Source organism: Centroberyx gerrardi, unplaced genomic scaffold, assembly GCF_048128805.1.
Source record: "Centroberyx gerrardi isolate f3 unplaced genomic scaffold, fCenGer3.hap1.cur.20231027 Scaffold_71, whole genome shotgun sequence".
NCBI classification, from domain to species: domain Eukaryota; kingdom Metazoa; phylum Chordata; class Actinopteri; order Beryciformes; family Berycidae; genus Centroberyx; species Centroberyx gerrardi.
The window spans coordinates 83,783-97,954 of record NW_027605206.1 but is presented as its reverse complement, the minus strand read 5'-3'; the positions used below and the strand labels follow the sequence as shown (position 1 = coordinate 97,954).

Sequence of the window (14,172 nt, the reverse complement as noted above, 5' to 3'; positions counted from 1 at the left end):
TTGTCTTATCCGATAAATAGAGAAAATGAAACAAAAACAATGAAACTACAATTCAGGCCTAAGCATCATTTTTGGGCTGGACTCACAACCCTGTAGCAGCCCTGTCCTCCATGCATTATGTTTCTGTGCTAGGACTACTCTTTATTTCACTGTGGATGATGTTGTTGGACACATTAAAGCCACACCTCCTGATCTGTGATTTCTCCACCTCAGACTTGGTTTCTGGCTAAAGGTTAGACTGGTTTACTGTCATAATGACGTTTCTAAACTTTGGTAGTGAAGTTATGAGGATGTGACAGCAGCCTCAGATCAAATGAACACAGACACCAGGACTGAAGTCTGTCAGTGTTTCCTCTACAGATGAAGGCAGAAAGTCTGTTTGACTTGATCAGGATGTGAGTTCACCAGGTAAGGATCCTACCAGGAAACATTACACATGTTTGATACATGAACCATGTGGAATTGCATTGTATTTGTAAAACTGTACGAATGTGTCTATGATGATGTTGTGAAATATTTCAAGATGTGTATTTGATGCTCACAGACGTGGATATTCATTAGTTAATTGTACTCAGATTTCCAACATTTGCCTTTGGGGCCAAAATGAACCAAACATTATCAATTACATTACCGATTACTTGTGTGACCTGGCTGATAAAGAAATCTTACAAGACCTACATGTCTGAAAAAGGAAGACTAGAGAGAGAGAGAGAGACTAGTATATGCTTGCATTATTTTTGTCCTGTTCATTCTCCTCGCCTCTGTTAAGTTCACATTTCACATAAAGTTTATATATCACAAGACATACTACTTGCTTTTACTTACTCAACCAGATTAGATTCATGTAGTTTGAACTAATTTTGTCCCAAAAGACAATGTGCAAAATGTCAAATGGAGAGAGTACTTACTTACAGCCAGTGTACAGAGCAACAAGAACATGTGATGTTCAGATCAGGTGGCTCATTCCAGTTACTGGCATCATGGTGCTGGAAAGAGTTACAGCCAGGAAATAAAAGATAAAAATATTAACCAGTTCACAGAAATAAAAGGAATGTTAAAGAGGAAAAGGGAATCACCCTGCTCTAACTTTGTTGAAGAAATTCATACATATACAAGTACTGTGTGTTTGTACCAAAGGGTTATATATGATCAGACAATAGAACAAATATTACCAATTACATTATCAATTACCTTTTGTGATCTGGCTGACAAATTACTTGAACATCTATAACACTGGTATCATCCCAGTGGGGGAATTTGTCCTTCAAGTTCAAAATATTGTCGAACTTTACCAGGGAGCGACGATGGCGACACTTAAAGAGAAGCTCTTTGAAACACTGGAGGATTTGAGAGACAATGTGCTCAAGAGCTTCCAGTGGTACCTGCATAATTGTATAAATGCATAATTGTCCTACGAGTTGAAAATATCCATTGAATTTACCAGGGAGCAACGATGGTGATAGTTAAAGAACTGCTATTGGAAACACTGAATGATTTGGGAGATGAGGACTTCAAGAGCTTCCGATGGTTCCTGCAACAGGATGACATCCTGGAAGGCTTCCCAGCCATCCCAAAGAGCCGACTGGAGAAGGCAGACAGGCTGGACACAGTGGATCAGATGGTGCAGACCTACAGCGAAAACACTCTGGAGGTGACCAAGAAGGTTTTAATGAAGATCAACAGGAATGATCTAGAGCAGAGTTTGTCAAACAACAGCTCAGGACCCGAAGGTAAGTCATGGGAGGATAAAAATACTAAAAGAAAAGACACAAATGTCTCATGCATTTATAATTAAGCACTGATAACGCATTATTTGGATAGTCCAACACTGACATTAAAGTAACTATCAAGTGACAAAAAGTAGATGTTCAACAAAGTGTCACTTGTCTATTTGGTCCATCTCTACAGACTATGTAACCCTAACCCTATCTCTAACATTAACCCCAACCCTAAGATTAACCCTGGCCCAGACACTGAATATCTATACAGACGTTTCACAGTTATGAGTATCACTATCAAACTCAGTAACCTTTTAGTGCCACATTACAGTCACGTGATAAGAGGTAGAAGCTCAACATTGGACTGTCAAGTAAAGTGTGACAGAAACATTTTATACCAGCAATTTATATAGAGTGCAAACTGCATCATTTCAGATTCAGATAACTTTATTTTTCAATCAGACCCACAAGGCCTCAGATGGCAGTAGGACCAGGAACAGCAGGAACTGCACAGAGGAAGACAGTTTGCTTATGTGAGAGATTCAGATGGATACTAAACATGATGAATGTTTAGTCCCTTCAGTGCCTTCAGCATAAAGAGTTGTGGGATGCACAGGAGCTGTTGGCTGGTTGGCTAGTGTTAAATTCAAGCCCTTGAAACATTCTTCTCTCTCTCTGTTTCTGTCTCTCTCTCTCTCTCTCTGTCTCTCTCTCCCTCTCTCTCTCTCTCTCTCTCTCTCTCTCAGGGGATGTCAGTACTGTCGGGGAGACTTCAGAGAACAGAGGATCTTCCTCCATTCAACCACAGTCTGCTCCTCTTCCTCACCTTCCCACTGACAGCAGTCAGACTGAAGGTAAAGCTATTCTCTGGCTCGTCCTGGCTGCTTCCTTGTCACTGACCATTTGGTGTGGCTGTTACAATAATTGAGGTTTTATTTAATCCTCCTCTTTTACTTGAGATCACAGCTCCTGGAAGCACCGATTTATTTGAGTAAAAGATGCAGAATTGGGCTTGTGGCCTGAGGGTCGGCAGTTCAAATCCCTGAACTGGCTAGAAAATCTTGCTTGAGAAAGTGAATCAGTAATGCTCTCCTCTTCCTTTAACAGCTATTGTCAAGATGCCCTTGAGCAAGGGACTGAACCCCCAACTGCTCCAGTGGAGCTGCTCAGTAGAAGACTGTGGTTGTACTGCACAGCTCCCAGGTGTAAATGTGTATATGTGTGATTGTGAAGCTGGGGTGCATAAAACAGCATGTGTATTCATCAAAGCTTTCCCTGGAAATTAGTGAAAAGTGTTGTGAGTGAAAGCAACCCATAATTAATTAGGTGCTGTACCTTTCAAGCAATATCTGAATACAAGAATATTATCCACAGTCTGCTCTGCCTGATACTACAACCTGTCTGTTCCACTGAGGCTGAACATCCACAGGACGCCTCTCTTCACAATGTTGCCTTCATTTTATGTTATTTCAAAGGGAAGGATGTATTGATGTTGACAGTGAGAAAATATCATTCTCCAAGCACCAAATTTCAGCAAAAAACAAAACAAAACACTGAGCTTGAAATGGTTTTGTCTCATAAGCATCTGTTTTGTGCTGCTAGCTATGAAAGAGGTGTCCGGTGAACACTGTCTACTACTTTTAGTTTAGTTTTTTATGGATGTTACTTTGTTCTACACAGATTTGCTGGTGAGAACAACAGAGCCTCAACGACTCATCACATGGTACCAAGAAAACCTCCAATCTAACCTCCAGGACAGTTTTATGTGTGCACAAGAAGGATGGTTAGAGAGGAAGGATCAGAAACCTCTGGATGATATCTACACAGAGCTCTACATCACAGACGGAGGTGACATACACATCAACAGCCAGCATGAGGTCAGGCAGATTGAGATGGCATCAAGAAAGCCAGCGGACACAGAGGAATCAATCAAACCCAGCGACATCTTCAAACACCCTTCTGGAAAACACAGATCTATAAGAACAGTACTGACCAATGGGATTGCAGGAATCGGCAAAACGTTCCTTGTGCACAAGCTCATCCTGGACTGGACTAAAAGAAGAACCAATCAAGATGTTCATCTCATATTCCCCTTCACCTTCCGCCAGCTGAATTCACTGAAAGGAGAAAGGTTTCGTTTTGCAGAACTAATTCACGAATGTATCTGGGAAACCAAAGACATCAAGGAGGAGGCTCTTAATGAAATCTTCACAAAACTACAGAAGTCAGGAAACAAAAACTACAACAAGAGTAAATTCAAACTCCTGTTTGTGTTGGACGGACTGGATGAGAGCCGCCTTCAACTAGACTTCACTGCCAATGAAAAGCGCTCTATTGATGTGACAGAGTCAACCAGAGTAGAAGTACTGCTGACAAACCTCATCAAGGGGAAACTGCTTCCCTCTGCTCGCCTCTGGATAACCACACGATCTGCAGCAGCCAATCAGATCCCTGGAGACTTTGTTGACATGGTGACAGAGGTGAGAGGCTTCACTGACCCACAGAAGGAGGAGTACTTCAGGAAGAGATTCAGAGATGAGGAGCAGGCCAGAAGAATCATCTCCCACATCAAGACTTCACGAAGCCTCCACATCATGTGCCACATCCCAGTCTTCTGCTGGGTCACTGCTACAGTTCTGGAGGATCTGTTGAAAACCAGTGAGAGAGAAGACCTGCCCAAGACCCTGACTGAGATGTACACAAAGTTCCTGGTGTTTCAGATCGATCAGACCAAAGAGAAGTATGGGGCAGAAAACTGCATACAGTACATTCAGTCACTTGCTAAACTGGCTTTTCACCAGCTGGAGAAAGGCAACCTGATCTTTTATGAGAAGGACCTAAAAGAGTGTGGCATTAACTTCACTGAAGCCTCAGTGTACTCAGGAGTGTTCACAGAGATCTTTAAAGAGCAGGACCGGCCAAAGAAGGACAAAGACAAGAACAAGATGTTCAGCTTTGTCCATCTGAGCATTCAGGAGTTTCTGGCTGCTGTTCATGTGGTCCTGTCACTCATCAACAGCAACAAGAATGTAATGCCTATGCCAAGACTGACTTTCAAAAATCTGCAGATGTTTTTCAGCAAAACATCTGCAACAAAGGTCCACAGGATTGCTGTTGACAAGGCCTTACAGAGTCCAAATGGACACCTGGACTTGTTCCTCCGGTTCCTCCTGGGTCTTTCACTGCAGTCCAATCAGGATCTCCTAGAAGACCTGCTGAAACAGACAGGAAGTACCTCACAGAGCAATCAGGAAACAGTCCAGTACATCAAGGAGAAGATCAGGGAGAATCCTTCTCCAGAGAGAGGCATCAATCTGTTCCACTGTCTGAATGAGCTGAATGACCGTTCTCTAGTGGAGGAGATCCAACAGTACCTGAGATCAGGAAGTCTCTCCACAGACAGACTCTCCCCTGCTCAGTGGTCGGCTCTGGTCTTCATCTTACTGTCATCAGAAGAGAAGCTGGATGTGTTTGACCTGAAGAAATACTCTGCTTCAGAGGAGGCTCTTCTGAGGCTGCTGCCAGTGGTCAAAGCCTCCGATAAATCTTTGTAGGTACATCAATAACTGGACAGATTAAATATATTAAACAGGATGTTTTCTACAGAAGAAAAAAATATAGGCTATATTTTCAAAAAAACATTTTCATCATTAATGCTTCTTCAGGCTGAGTGTCTGTAATTGTCAGAGAGAAGCTCTTTAGTTGGATAGATAACTATATATTAACTTTAACAAAATGTGATGTTTTTACAGAGGAGGAAATGGAAACATTTTTAAAGTTGTTGTTTGTCTTCATCACTAATCACTAACAGGCTGAGTGACTGTCAGCTGTCAGAGAGAAGCTGTGAAGCTCTGGCCTCAGTTCTCAGCTCCCAGTCCTCTAGTCTGAGAGAGCTGGACCTGAGTAACAACGACCTGCAGGATTCAGGAGTGAAGCTGCTCTCTGCTGGACTGGGGAGTCCACACTGTAGACTGGAGACTATCAGGTCAGGATTCCTGAATGTGCAATTTTAAGCACTGAAAGTTTTTTACATAGGTTTTTCAAGTCAAGTCTTATTTATTTCTATAGCCGTTTCATCACACAGCATGTCTCAAAAGACTTTACACAGAACAAGCCTCCATAGATCTAAGTAATCAACAATCAATCACAAAACAAAATGATGCAATACAATATGCAACAAAATAAAACACAAGGAAACAAAACAAAGCACAGGACACAAAACAGCATGTTGGAAAAACAGAACAGGTTGACCTAACCTACGTAGCTGAGCTGAGCAGCAGCACCAACTTTAGAGCCTCAGTGAAGAAAAGGAGAAACTCCAAGAAAACATTATTAAGAAAACAATGGAAGGGCCAACACCAGACAGACAGAGAGTGTGATGATGCAGACAGACCAACAGGCAGCGCTACACAGTGTCCGGTTCCTGTATTAATGCTGTCTGAACTAAAGTAAGAGAATAATACTGTGTCAGTCCTGAACTGGACTGGCTGGGGTTGGCTGAATGGCAGTAAGAACAGAGAGGTTTTGAGTTTGGCTTTGAATACTTCCAAAGAATTAGCTTCCCTAATCACAAGAGGAAGTTGATTCCAGAGATAAGGAGTTCGATAGGAAAACTCTCTGCTGCCTGCCGATCTCTTCTTGATTCTCAGGACAGTAAGGTAACCAGCGTCCTGCGATCGGAGGGAACGAGGGGAACATGAGGGATGATGAGGTCGGATAAATATAACAGCATGAGCCGTGTAGAGATTTCCAGCAGAAGCACTTGAAGTCAGATCTGTCTTGAATAGGGAGCCAGTGAAGAGAGGTCAGAATGAGTGTAATGTGATCGAGTTTTCTAGTCGTAGTTAATATTCTAGCAGCAGCATTTTGTATGAGTTGAAGGTATTTTCTATTATTTTCACTTTTGTTGTAATGGAAATCTTGGATTTTTACAGAATTAGGTTTCTTCTGATCCAGCTTCATAATCAGAGCCATGAAACTGCCCAACAAACTACACTGCTAAACAAATTATGTCACCACGACACTGGAACAGTTTATCCAGACAGCTAAAGACTAGTCATCCAGATGCAACCTCTTACATTGTGACAACTGATAAAGTGAAATTCCAGGATCCATATGATGTAATTTGTTCAAGTTGTCAGTTGATAGTCTACATGTTATGGCAATGTAACATCAAACTAAAACATTAGAAGAGAAATGATTCCTTCATTTCGTATCTGTGTAGCAGAGTCATTTTATTTGTAGCAGACAGTGTCAAATAACCACTATAGATTTAAATATACAACTCTCTTGACCAAGTCATTACCACAGATAGCCGACACAGTTACAGATTTAACTGATAACTCAACAACATAAGTCAATTGTTGTAGAATTATGGATTCACTGTAACTTAGCATAACATTTGTAACTGTTGGCAATGTCAACTATCCTGAAACCATGAAGTCTTACCCAGCTGGTGATTCATTACATCTCCATAACAATTAGCCAACAGCCAGAGATAGACAGAATAACACTGCTTTCAAAATAAAAGCCTAACATTTGTCACCACTGAACCACACTGTCACCCCACAGAAAGAAGGTCTTGGGTCTTGGGAAAGAAGGTCTTTAAATCTCAACCCCGGTCCTTTCTGTGTGGAGTTTGCATGTTCTTCCTGTTTGTGTGGGTTTCCTCCCACAGTCCAAACACATGCAGGTCGGGTGAACTGGAGACTCGCCCGTGAGTGAGTTTGATGTAGGATGGTATCTGACATGTATATGATGTAGTATATTATGAAGTATGTACATGATGTAGGATGGTATATGACATGATATGGTATGTTAAGCCTGTTGAGACATGCTTATGATAAAGGGCTAAATAAATAAACTTGGCATATTCATTTTTAGCCCCGCAACAGCAGGGGCTCTATGGATGGTATTGTCGGCCGGTCAGTCTGTTGCACTGTAGGCCTATTCCACTTTCTGGGTCACGTGGCCCGCAGCCAGTTAGACTGCAGACTCTCAAGCGGGAGATCCGAGTTCGATTCCCAGCAGAGACGCTTCCACAAAATGTAACATTGTGGGGCCGTTAGACTCTTAGGCCCGGATCTACTAAATGTTTGCTCCACCGCAAATCGCATTGCGGGTGCTAAAACCTAATTTTCTGATCTACTAAGATGGCGCACAGGGCATTTTCGCCTGAAATCATGGGTTGATCTGTGTGTGCTGTTTTTTGCAGTTTGGTCTAATTGCATATGCATTTGTGGGTGTTCCAATGCTGGGGCGCAAAATAAAGGGAGGGATTTATGGAAATTGGCAGTGGACGTGATTTATCAAGAGGCGGTGGCCGTTAACACCTGCTGATTGCGTACGGAATTTACAACCTAGAAAAAGCATGTCTTATCATTTTGTGCATAGGATAGCTCTTCTGAAATTGTCTCTGGAACCAGCTCTAAGATCAAAGTGACACAGTCATCTACACAGCATAACATGCAGTCATTAGATCGCAGGGTTTAAACGAGTATGCTGACTTAAAAATGTACAATTTAAGCCTCATTGGCAGACAACATGCAGACTATTACGTAAATATACAAAAAGGAAAAGTCGCAGGCTCTTCTCTGGATTTCCTGACACTTATTATGAGCCAATATCTCCACGACATTGCCTTGATGAAAACAATGTACCTAAAACATGTGCGTAATAACTGTCACGACAGTGGAGAGGTGTGTGCGCGGCTTCTCCAGCTATATGTAACGTAAGTTATGTCCATAACTGTGGATCTATGAGAGCGAACGATGACCGTCACCATGGTCTTCACCTTGAATGATGCCATCCTTCTACCTATCTTCGAGACCATTATATCAACAGAGTCATGTGACTGACCTTAAGAGGCTGGACCCGTAGTCTATAAAGCATCCAGTGAACATGCCTCTTCCTCTTGCCTGGAACGCCTCAGCCCGTTCTGAGCGACAAGAGATGGTGACGGTCATCGTTCGGTCTCATAGACGTGGGAAGGCCCAAAACAAAAGCCTCGGTGCTACCTTGAGACAACGCAGAGACTTTGTGCCCCCTTGATGACTGACATGGTACACAGTGGAAGAGTTGTCCGTTCTCACAAGGACATGCCTTCCATGTATGAAGGAGGGAGGCATCTATAGACACCAGCGTCCCCCTTGAAGACAAATTGCCTAAGGGGACTCCCTGTGTGAACAACCTGCAGTCCCGCCATGGGCGCAGAGCTCGATCACATGACTGCGTTATCCGGAGCTTCACACGCCTGTCCTTCTGTGGATGGAGGTTGAAAGCATTCAGCCACCTCTGCAGGGACCGAGCCCTGAGAAGACCCAACGGAATCACCACCACTGCTGCCGATATCAACCCCAGAAGTCTGCCCAGGCGTTTGCCCAGGAAAAAACTGCGTAGGACTGCCAGAATCCTTGCTACTCTCTGAGGGGTAAGAGACACCTTCATTGTGAGCGAGTTCAGGAAAAGTCCCAGTCTCCTGCCTCGGCTCGAGGTTGCTCTTCTTCAAGTTCACCTTGAAGCCGAGGGACTGGACGTGGGTTAAGACCTTCTCGGTGTTCTGCACGACCTGTTCGCGAGATGGGGTGCAGACCAGCCAGTTGTCGAGGTATGGCAGGATCTTTATGCCTGCCCTCTGGAGTGGCGACAGAGCGGCTGCTACCACCCTGGTGAAAACCCTCGGAGACAGGGAGAGACCAAATGGAAGGATTGAATTCTTAAGCCTGCCCCTGAAAGGCAAATCGCAGAAACTGCCAATGTTCCCGACAAATGGGGACGTGGAAATAGGCGTCTTTGAGATCGATAGTGGTGAACCACTCCCCTTGCTCAATCGACTCCAGGATGTGCCTTGTGTGCAGCATTTTGAAAGGCAATACCTTTATGTACATATTCAGACACCGGAGGTCTAAGATGGGATGAAGCCCACCATCTTTTTTGGGAACAAGGAAATACGTTGAATAGAAGCCAGTGCGCTGTTCATTGGGAATTACTTTCACAATTGCGCCCTTCTGTAGAAGTGTCGCAACCTCCTCGGCCAGAACTTTTGCCTGGACTGGGTCCCTGACCAATGTCATACGGACCATGGAAAAAGGTGGGGGCTGCCGCCGAAATTGGATTCTGTATCCCCTTGCGACTGTAGCCAATACCCAGGGGTCCGATAACTTCTTCTCCCAGCTGTCCAGGCATGGCTGGGACTGAACCCTGGCAGCTGCCCCACCACTCCTATGCAGAACCCCCCCTGGGTCCCTGGACCCTTGGGGGGGGTCTCCTTTGAGGAGCCCCTCTCGCTGTGGGTCAGGGCTGGAACCCCTGCTGCTGCTGATGCGGCCTTCCAGCAGCATTGCCAAAGCCTTGGGCGCCCAAACTCTGGCACCTGCCACGCGTCCAAGACTCCTGACAACCCCAAGCAGCCTGGTATGGATGCTGCTGGCCCGTTAGTCTCTGCCTTGCCATCATAGGGCAACTGAATGTGCGTTGCACACACTCCTGAGTATGCAGAGACTGCTCAGCTTTGTCCAGCACACTCTGTGAGTCTGAGTGAAACATCCGCCCCGGCACCACAAGCATGTTGGTAAGTTCCCTCTTGATATTCTCAGGGAGGGTTGTCTGAGCCAGCCAAATCTGCCTGCGAGTCATCATGGCTGACGACATAGCCAAACCGACGTCACGGGTAAGTTGGGAGTGTGTAGACAGGGCAGCATCTATAAACTCCTGGTGTCCTGGTCACCCGTATTAGCGGTCCTTCTGAGAGCTGCTAATAGGATAGTGAGTGCATTCCCTGCACGAGCCGCACGAGCGGCTGCATTGTAGGTCCTACATTCCCAGCGGTCTGTCTTGTCACATTCCTTCCAAGGGCAGCGTGGGTTAGCAGTCACCCTGTCCGGGCCAAGAGAGGTTAAAGCTGCCATCTCCCACTCCACTGGTGGCATATCACCCAAGCCAGCCTCAGGCGGGTACCCTGCCTTAGCTAACCTCCTGCAGCCTGAATTACACTGAGGGGCACTGCCAGGAACCCCCCCACGACCTCTTCAATATTTGACAATAATCCTCAGCTGTAGGAATAGCCACTGAGGGATGGGTTTGCGAAATGCCAGCCCAGACTCCCTCTGATGAACTAGGAGCTTTAACTGGGGACGCAAGCCTTATAATCTTAGCAGCACTCAGAACCCTAGATATCACATCACTGGGACTGGGCTCCTCAGTACCATCGTCTGCAGATGCATACCCCCCTGGGTGAGATGAACTAAGACAGTTTGACTTCTCAGCAACCTCTAGGTGTCCATCATCCTCCAAGAGAGAACCCTGTGCATAGAGGGAGATGGAATCAGGGTGTTCTGCCCGTGCCTCTTGGTATGCCGGTAAGTCCCCAGGGGAGGTCCCCGCCGAACAATCTGCTTCTGGCAGAGCTGCCCTCTGGTTTTGAGCCTCGATCATGCTCACCCTGTCTGCCAGACCATGAATGGCGACTAGTAGGGCTGGTCTATGCAATGGTGGAGAGGCACACTCCGGGGCTCGTTTCTTGCTATGCCCGTGAGAATGCCCCTGTTGGTGTTTGCGAGAACGACGTTCAGGATTGCGCTCCCGTTCCCTACCACGGGTGGGAGAAGATAGAGCTGCCGCAGTATGGGGAGAATGCTCCCCTACCCTGGCCCTTCGGGCCCTTTCCTCCAGAGGCAAGTCAATTGCAGCCAGACACAGACTCTCCACATCATCCAACAAATGAGCCTTACTCAAACAAGAAGGACACTCACGGTGACCGTCGCACGGGTCCATGGCTGCCCCGCAGAAACGACATGCCTGAGAAGCCATGCTATTATCAAGCAGCCAGCAGTAAATAAGCTATTCAAAACTGCACTATAGGCAACACAAAGCAACTCAGCCCGCTGCGAACAGTGGCTAATGGGGATATATATGAACGCACCGGCTCACAAAATATAAACAAAATACTGCTCAGGCAAACTAAATTCACCCACTCCTTGTACGTGGACGTACGAGGGGGAATAAAAAAGCAATCCCACCTACTGCGCACAGAGGTTAAAGGAATAGTTCACCCAAAAATGAAAATTCTGTCATCATCTACTCACCCTCATGCCAGTTGAAACACAGGTGAAGTTTGTCCATATAACACACATGGAGGCTGCAGCACAACTCCATAGCAGCCTTCTCCAAAACAACTAACGTCAGTGGGGACCAGTGGGGAGTTCCAAAAAGACCTACAGTATATTTACACCATAATTTAGTGCAAATCTTAACTACAGCTGATTGATTTGCAACAAATAATGGTGTATAGGTCTTTCTATTCACAGTGTGATTGTTTGGCTGTTTTTGTTTTGGAACTCTAAAGAACTGGTCCCCATTGACTTCAGTTGTTTTGGAGAAGGCTGCTACCAAGTTGTGCTGGCAGCCTCCCTTTGTGTTATATGGACTAACAAATTTCACCTGTGTTTCATTTGGCATGAGGGTGAGTAGACGATGACAGAATTTTCATTGGGTGAACTATTCCTTTAAGAGAGATACATTAATCTATCTCAACAAAAAATAAATCACAGAACATTTTGGGAAAGCACATCAATTGAATTTTCATTTACTACTGATTCCTTCTTAAATATATTCTAAATATATATTTTCATTTTGATACTTGGTATTCCTCAAGAAACAATGTCTGTTCATTAAGGGTTTTAATTTCAAAATTGTGACCAAAAATCCTATTTTCCTGCCACATTCTATGGTAGTAACTTTATTATCTCCACTTTCATTTCAGACTTACCAATTAAACACCGAGGAGAACATATAGAAACATTTTTAAAGTTGTTTTTTCTCTTCATCACTAACTCTTCTTCAGGCTGAGTGTCTGTAAGCTGTCAGAGAGAAGCTGTGAAGCTCTGGCCTCAGTTCTCAGCTCCCAGTCCTCTAGTCTGAGAGAGCTGGACCTGAGTAACAACGAGCTGCAGGATTCAGGACTGAAGCTGCTCTCTGCTGGACTGGAGAGTCCACACTGTAGACTGGAGACTCTCAGGTCAGGATTCCTCAACCTGGTCAACACATGACCATTTAAATCCTGCTTTACTTGTGATTGTGGTAACAACCTTTCACTCTACTTTCTGTCCCCTATGAACTGTTTTCTGCTTTCTATCAGGATATTTCATTATTTCCCTCCTTGCTGTCTCTGTTGTTGAGACCTAAAATACCAAAAAGGATTTATAAGATTCTGCAGCAAACTGATCCAAGAACTGCCAAACTGACCAAATGAAAGCACAAAGCAGATCACTGGAGCAACAGTTTGGAGTGGTGACTGCTGCAGTTTTTGCTAAAATTAAATCTCATATCATATCTAACATCAGAGCAGATAACGATTATCTAACATGAATCTTGTTTTAAACAGGAAGTTTACACTGAGAGCTTGGCTCTCTTTTCCAGAAAACACTTGTGTAGAAAAACAGGAAAAGGCAATTCTCAATAATAAACAATAAATAAACTATACATCAATCAAAGAAAATCTAACTGTGTGTGTGCGTGAGTGTGCGTGTGTGTGTGTGTGTGTGTGTGTGTGTTCAGTTATGTGATGCGTGATAGGGTTCAGGTTATTGTGAGTAAAATAATAATAAAACTGGAATTGGTAGCAATATTTCAGTTGATTGACTGACAGTATGTTTAGATGTGATAAAGTTCAATAATGGTAAAATATTTAAGAAAGGAATGAGGGAATAATTAAGGAATCAGACAGTTGGGAGGGAATCATTAAGGAATCAACTTTGATAAAAATCTTATTTCTCCTAATTATGTCAGATTGAATAAAGCTCAAGCAAACATTTTAAAGTTGTTGTTTGTCTTCATCACTAATTCTCCTTCAGGCTGAGTGTCTGTCAGCTGTCAGAGAGAAGCTGTGAAGCTCTGGCCTCAGTTCTCAGCTCCCAGTCCTCTAGTCTGAGAGAGCTGGACCTGAGTAACAACGACCTGCAGGATTCAGGACTGAAGCTGCTCTCTGCTGGACTGGAGAGTCCACACTGTAGACTGGAGACTCTCAGGTCAGGATTCCTCAACCTGGTCAACACATGACCATTTAAATCCTGCTTTACTTACAGAGTAACATCAGTGAAAATCACCAGTGTCTGGAGGATTTTCCTTCTTACATGATTTGTGTTGTGGTACCAACCTTTTGCAATAAAATAAAATAAAATGTCCTGTTAATAACTTTCCTGGATAATATTCCCTTCATTCTGCCTTTGTTGTTGAGACCTAAAATACCAGAAAGAACTTTAAAGAATCTTTGATCCTAGAAGTGTTGAACTGAATCAAATGAAAACACTAACACAGATCATTATGTCAACTGTTTGTGTTGGTAACAATTACATTTTCTGCTAGCATTCAACTGCATTATCAAAACTCATTTCAAAGCAGTGTACCAATGAGAAAATCTAACATTTAAAGCTGCTTTAGGCAACTTTGGAGAATTGAG

At 44.1% G+C, this 14,172-nt stretch overlaps 1 protein-coding gene across 1 annotated transcript; it reads left to right on the top strand.

Moving 5' to 3' along the window:
- The first annotated feature begins 1,510 nt into the window (after nucleotides 1–1,510).
- On the top strand, nucleotides 1,511–13,859 carry LOC139933320 (protein NLRC3-like). Its single transcript, XM_078282318.1, has 6 exons — nucleotides 1,511–1,730; nucleotides 2,465–2,572; nucleotides 3,399–5,268; nucleotides 5,530–5,703; nucleotides 12,559–12,732; nucleotides 13,568–13,859. The coding sequence occupies exons 1-6, from the start codon at nucleotides 1,619–1,621 to the stop codon at nucleotides 13,770–13,772; spliced, it is 2,643 nt and encodes an 880-aa protein (XP_078138444.1). The 5' UTR covers nucleotides 1,511–1,618; the 3' UTR covers nucleotides 13,773–13,859.
- The last annotated feature ends 313 nt before the right edge of the window (nucleotides 13,860–14,172 follow it).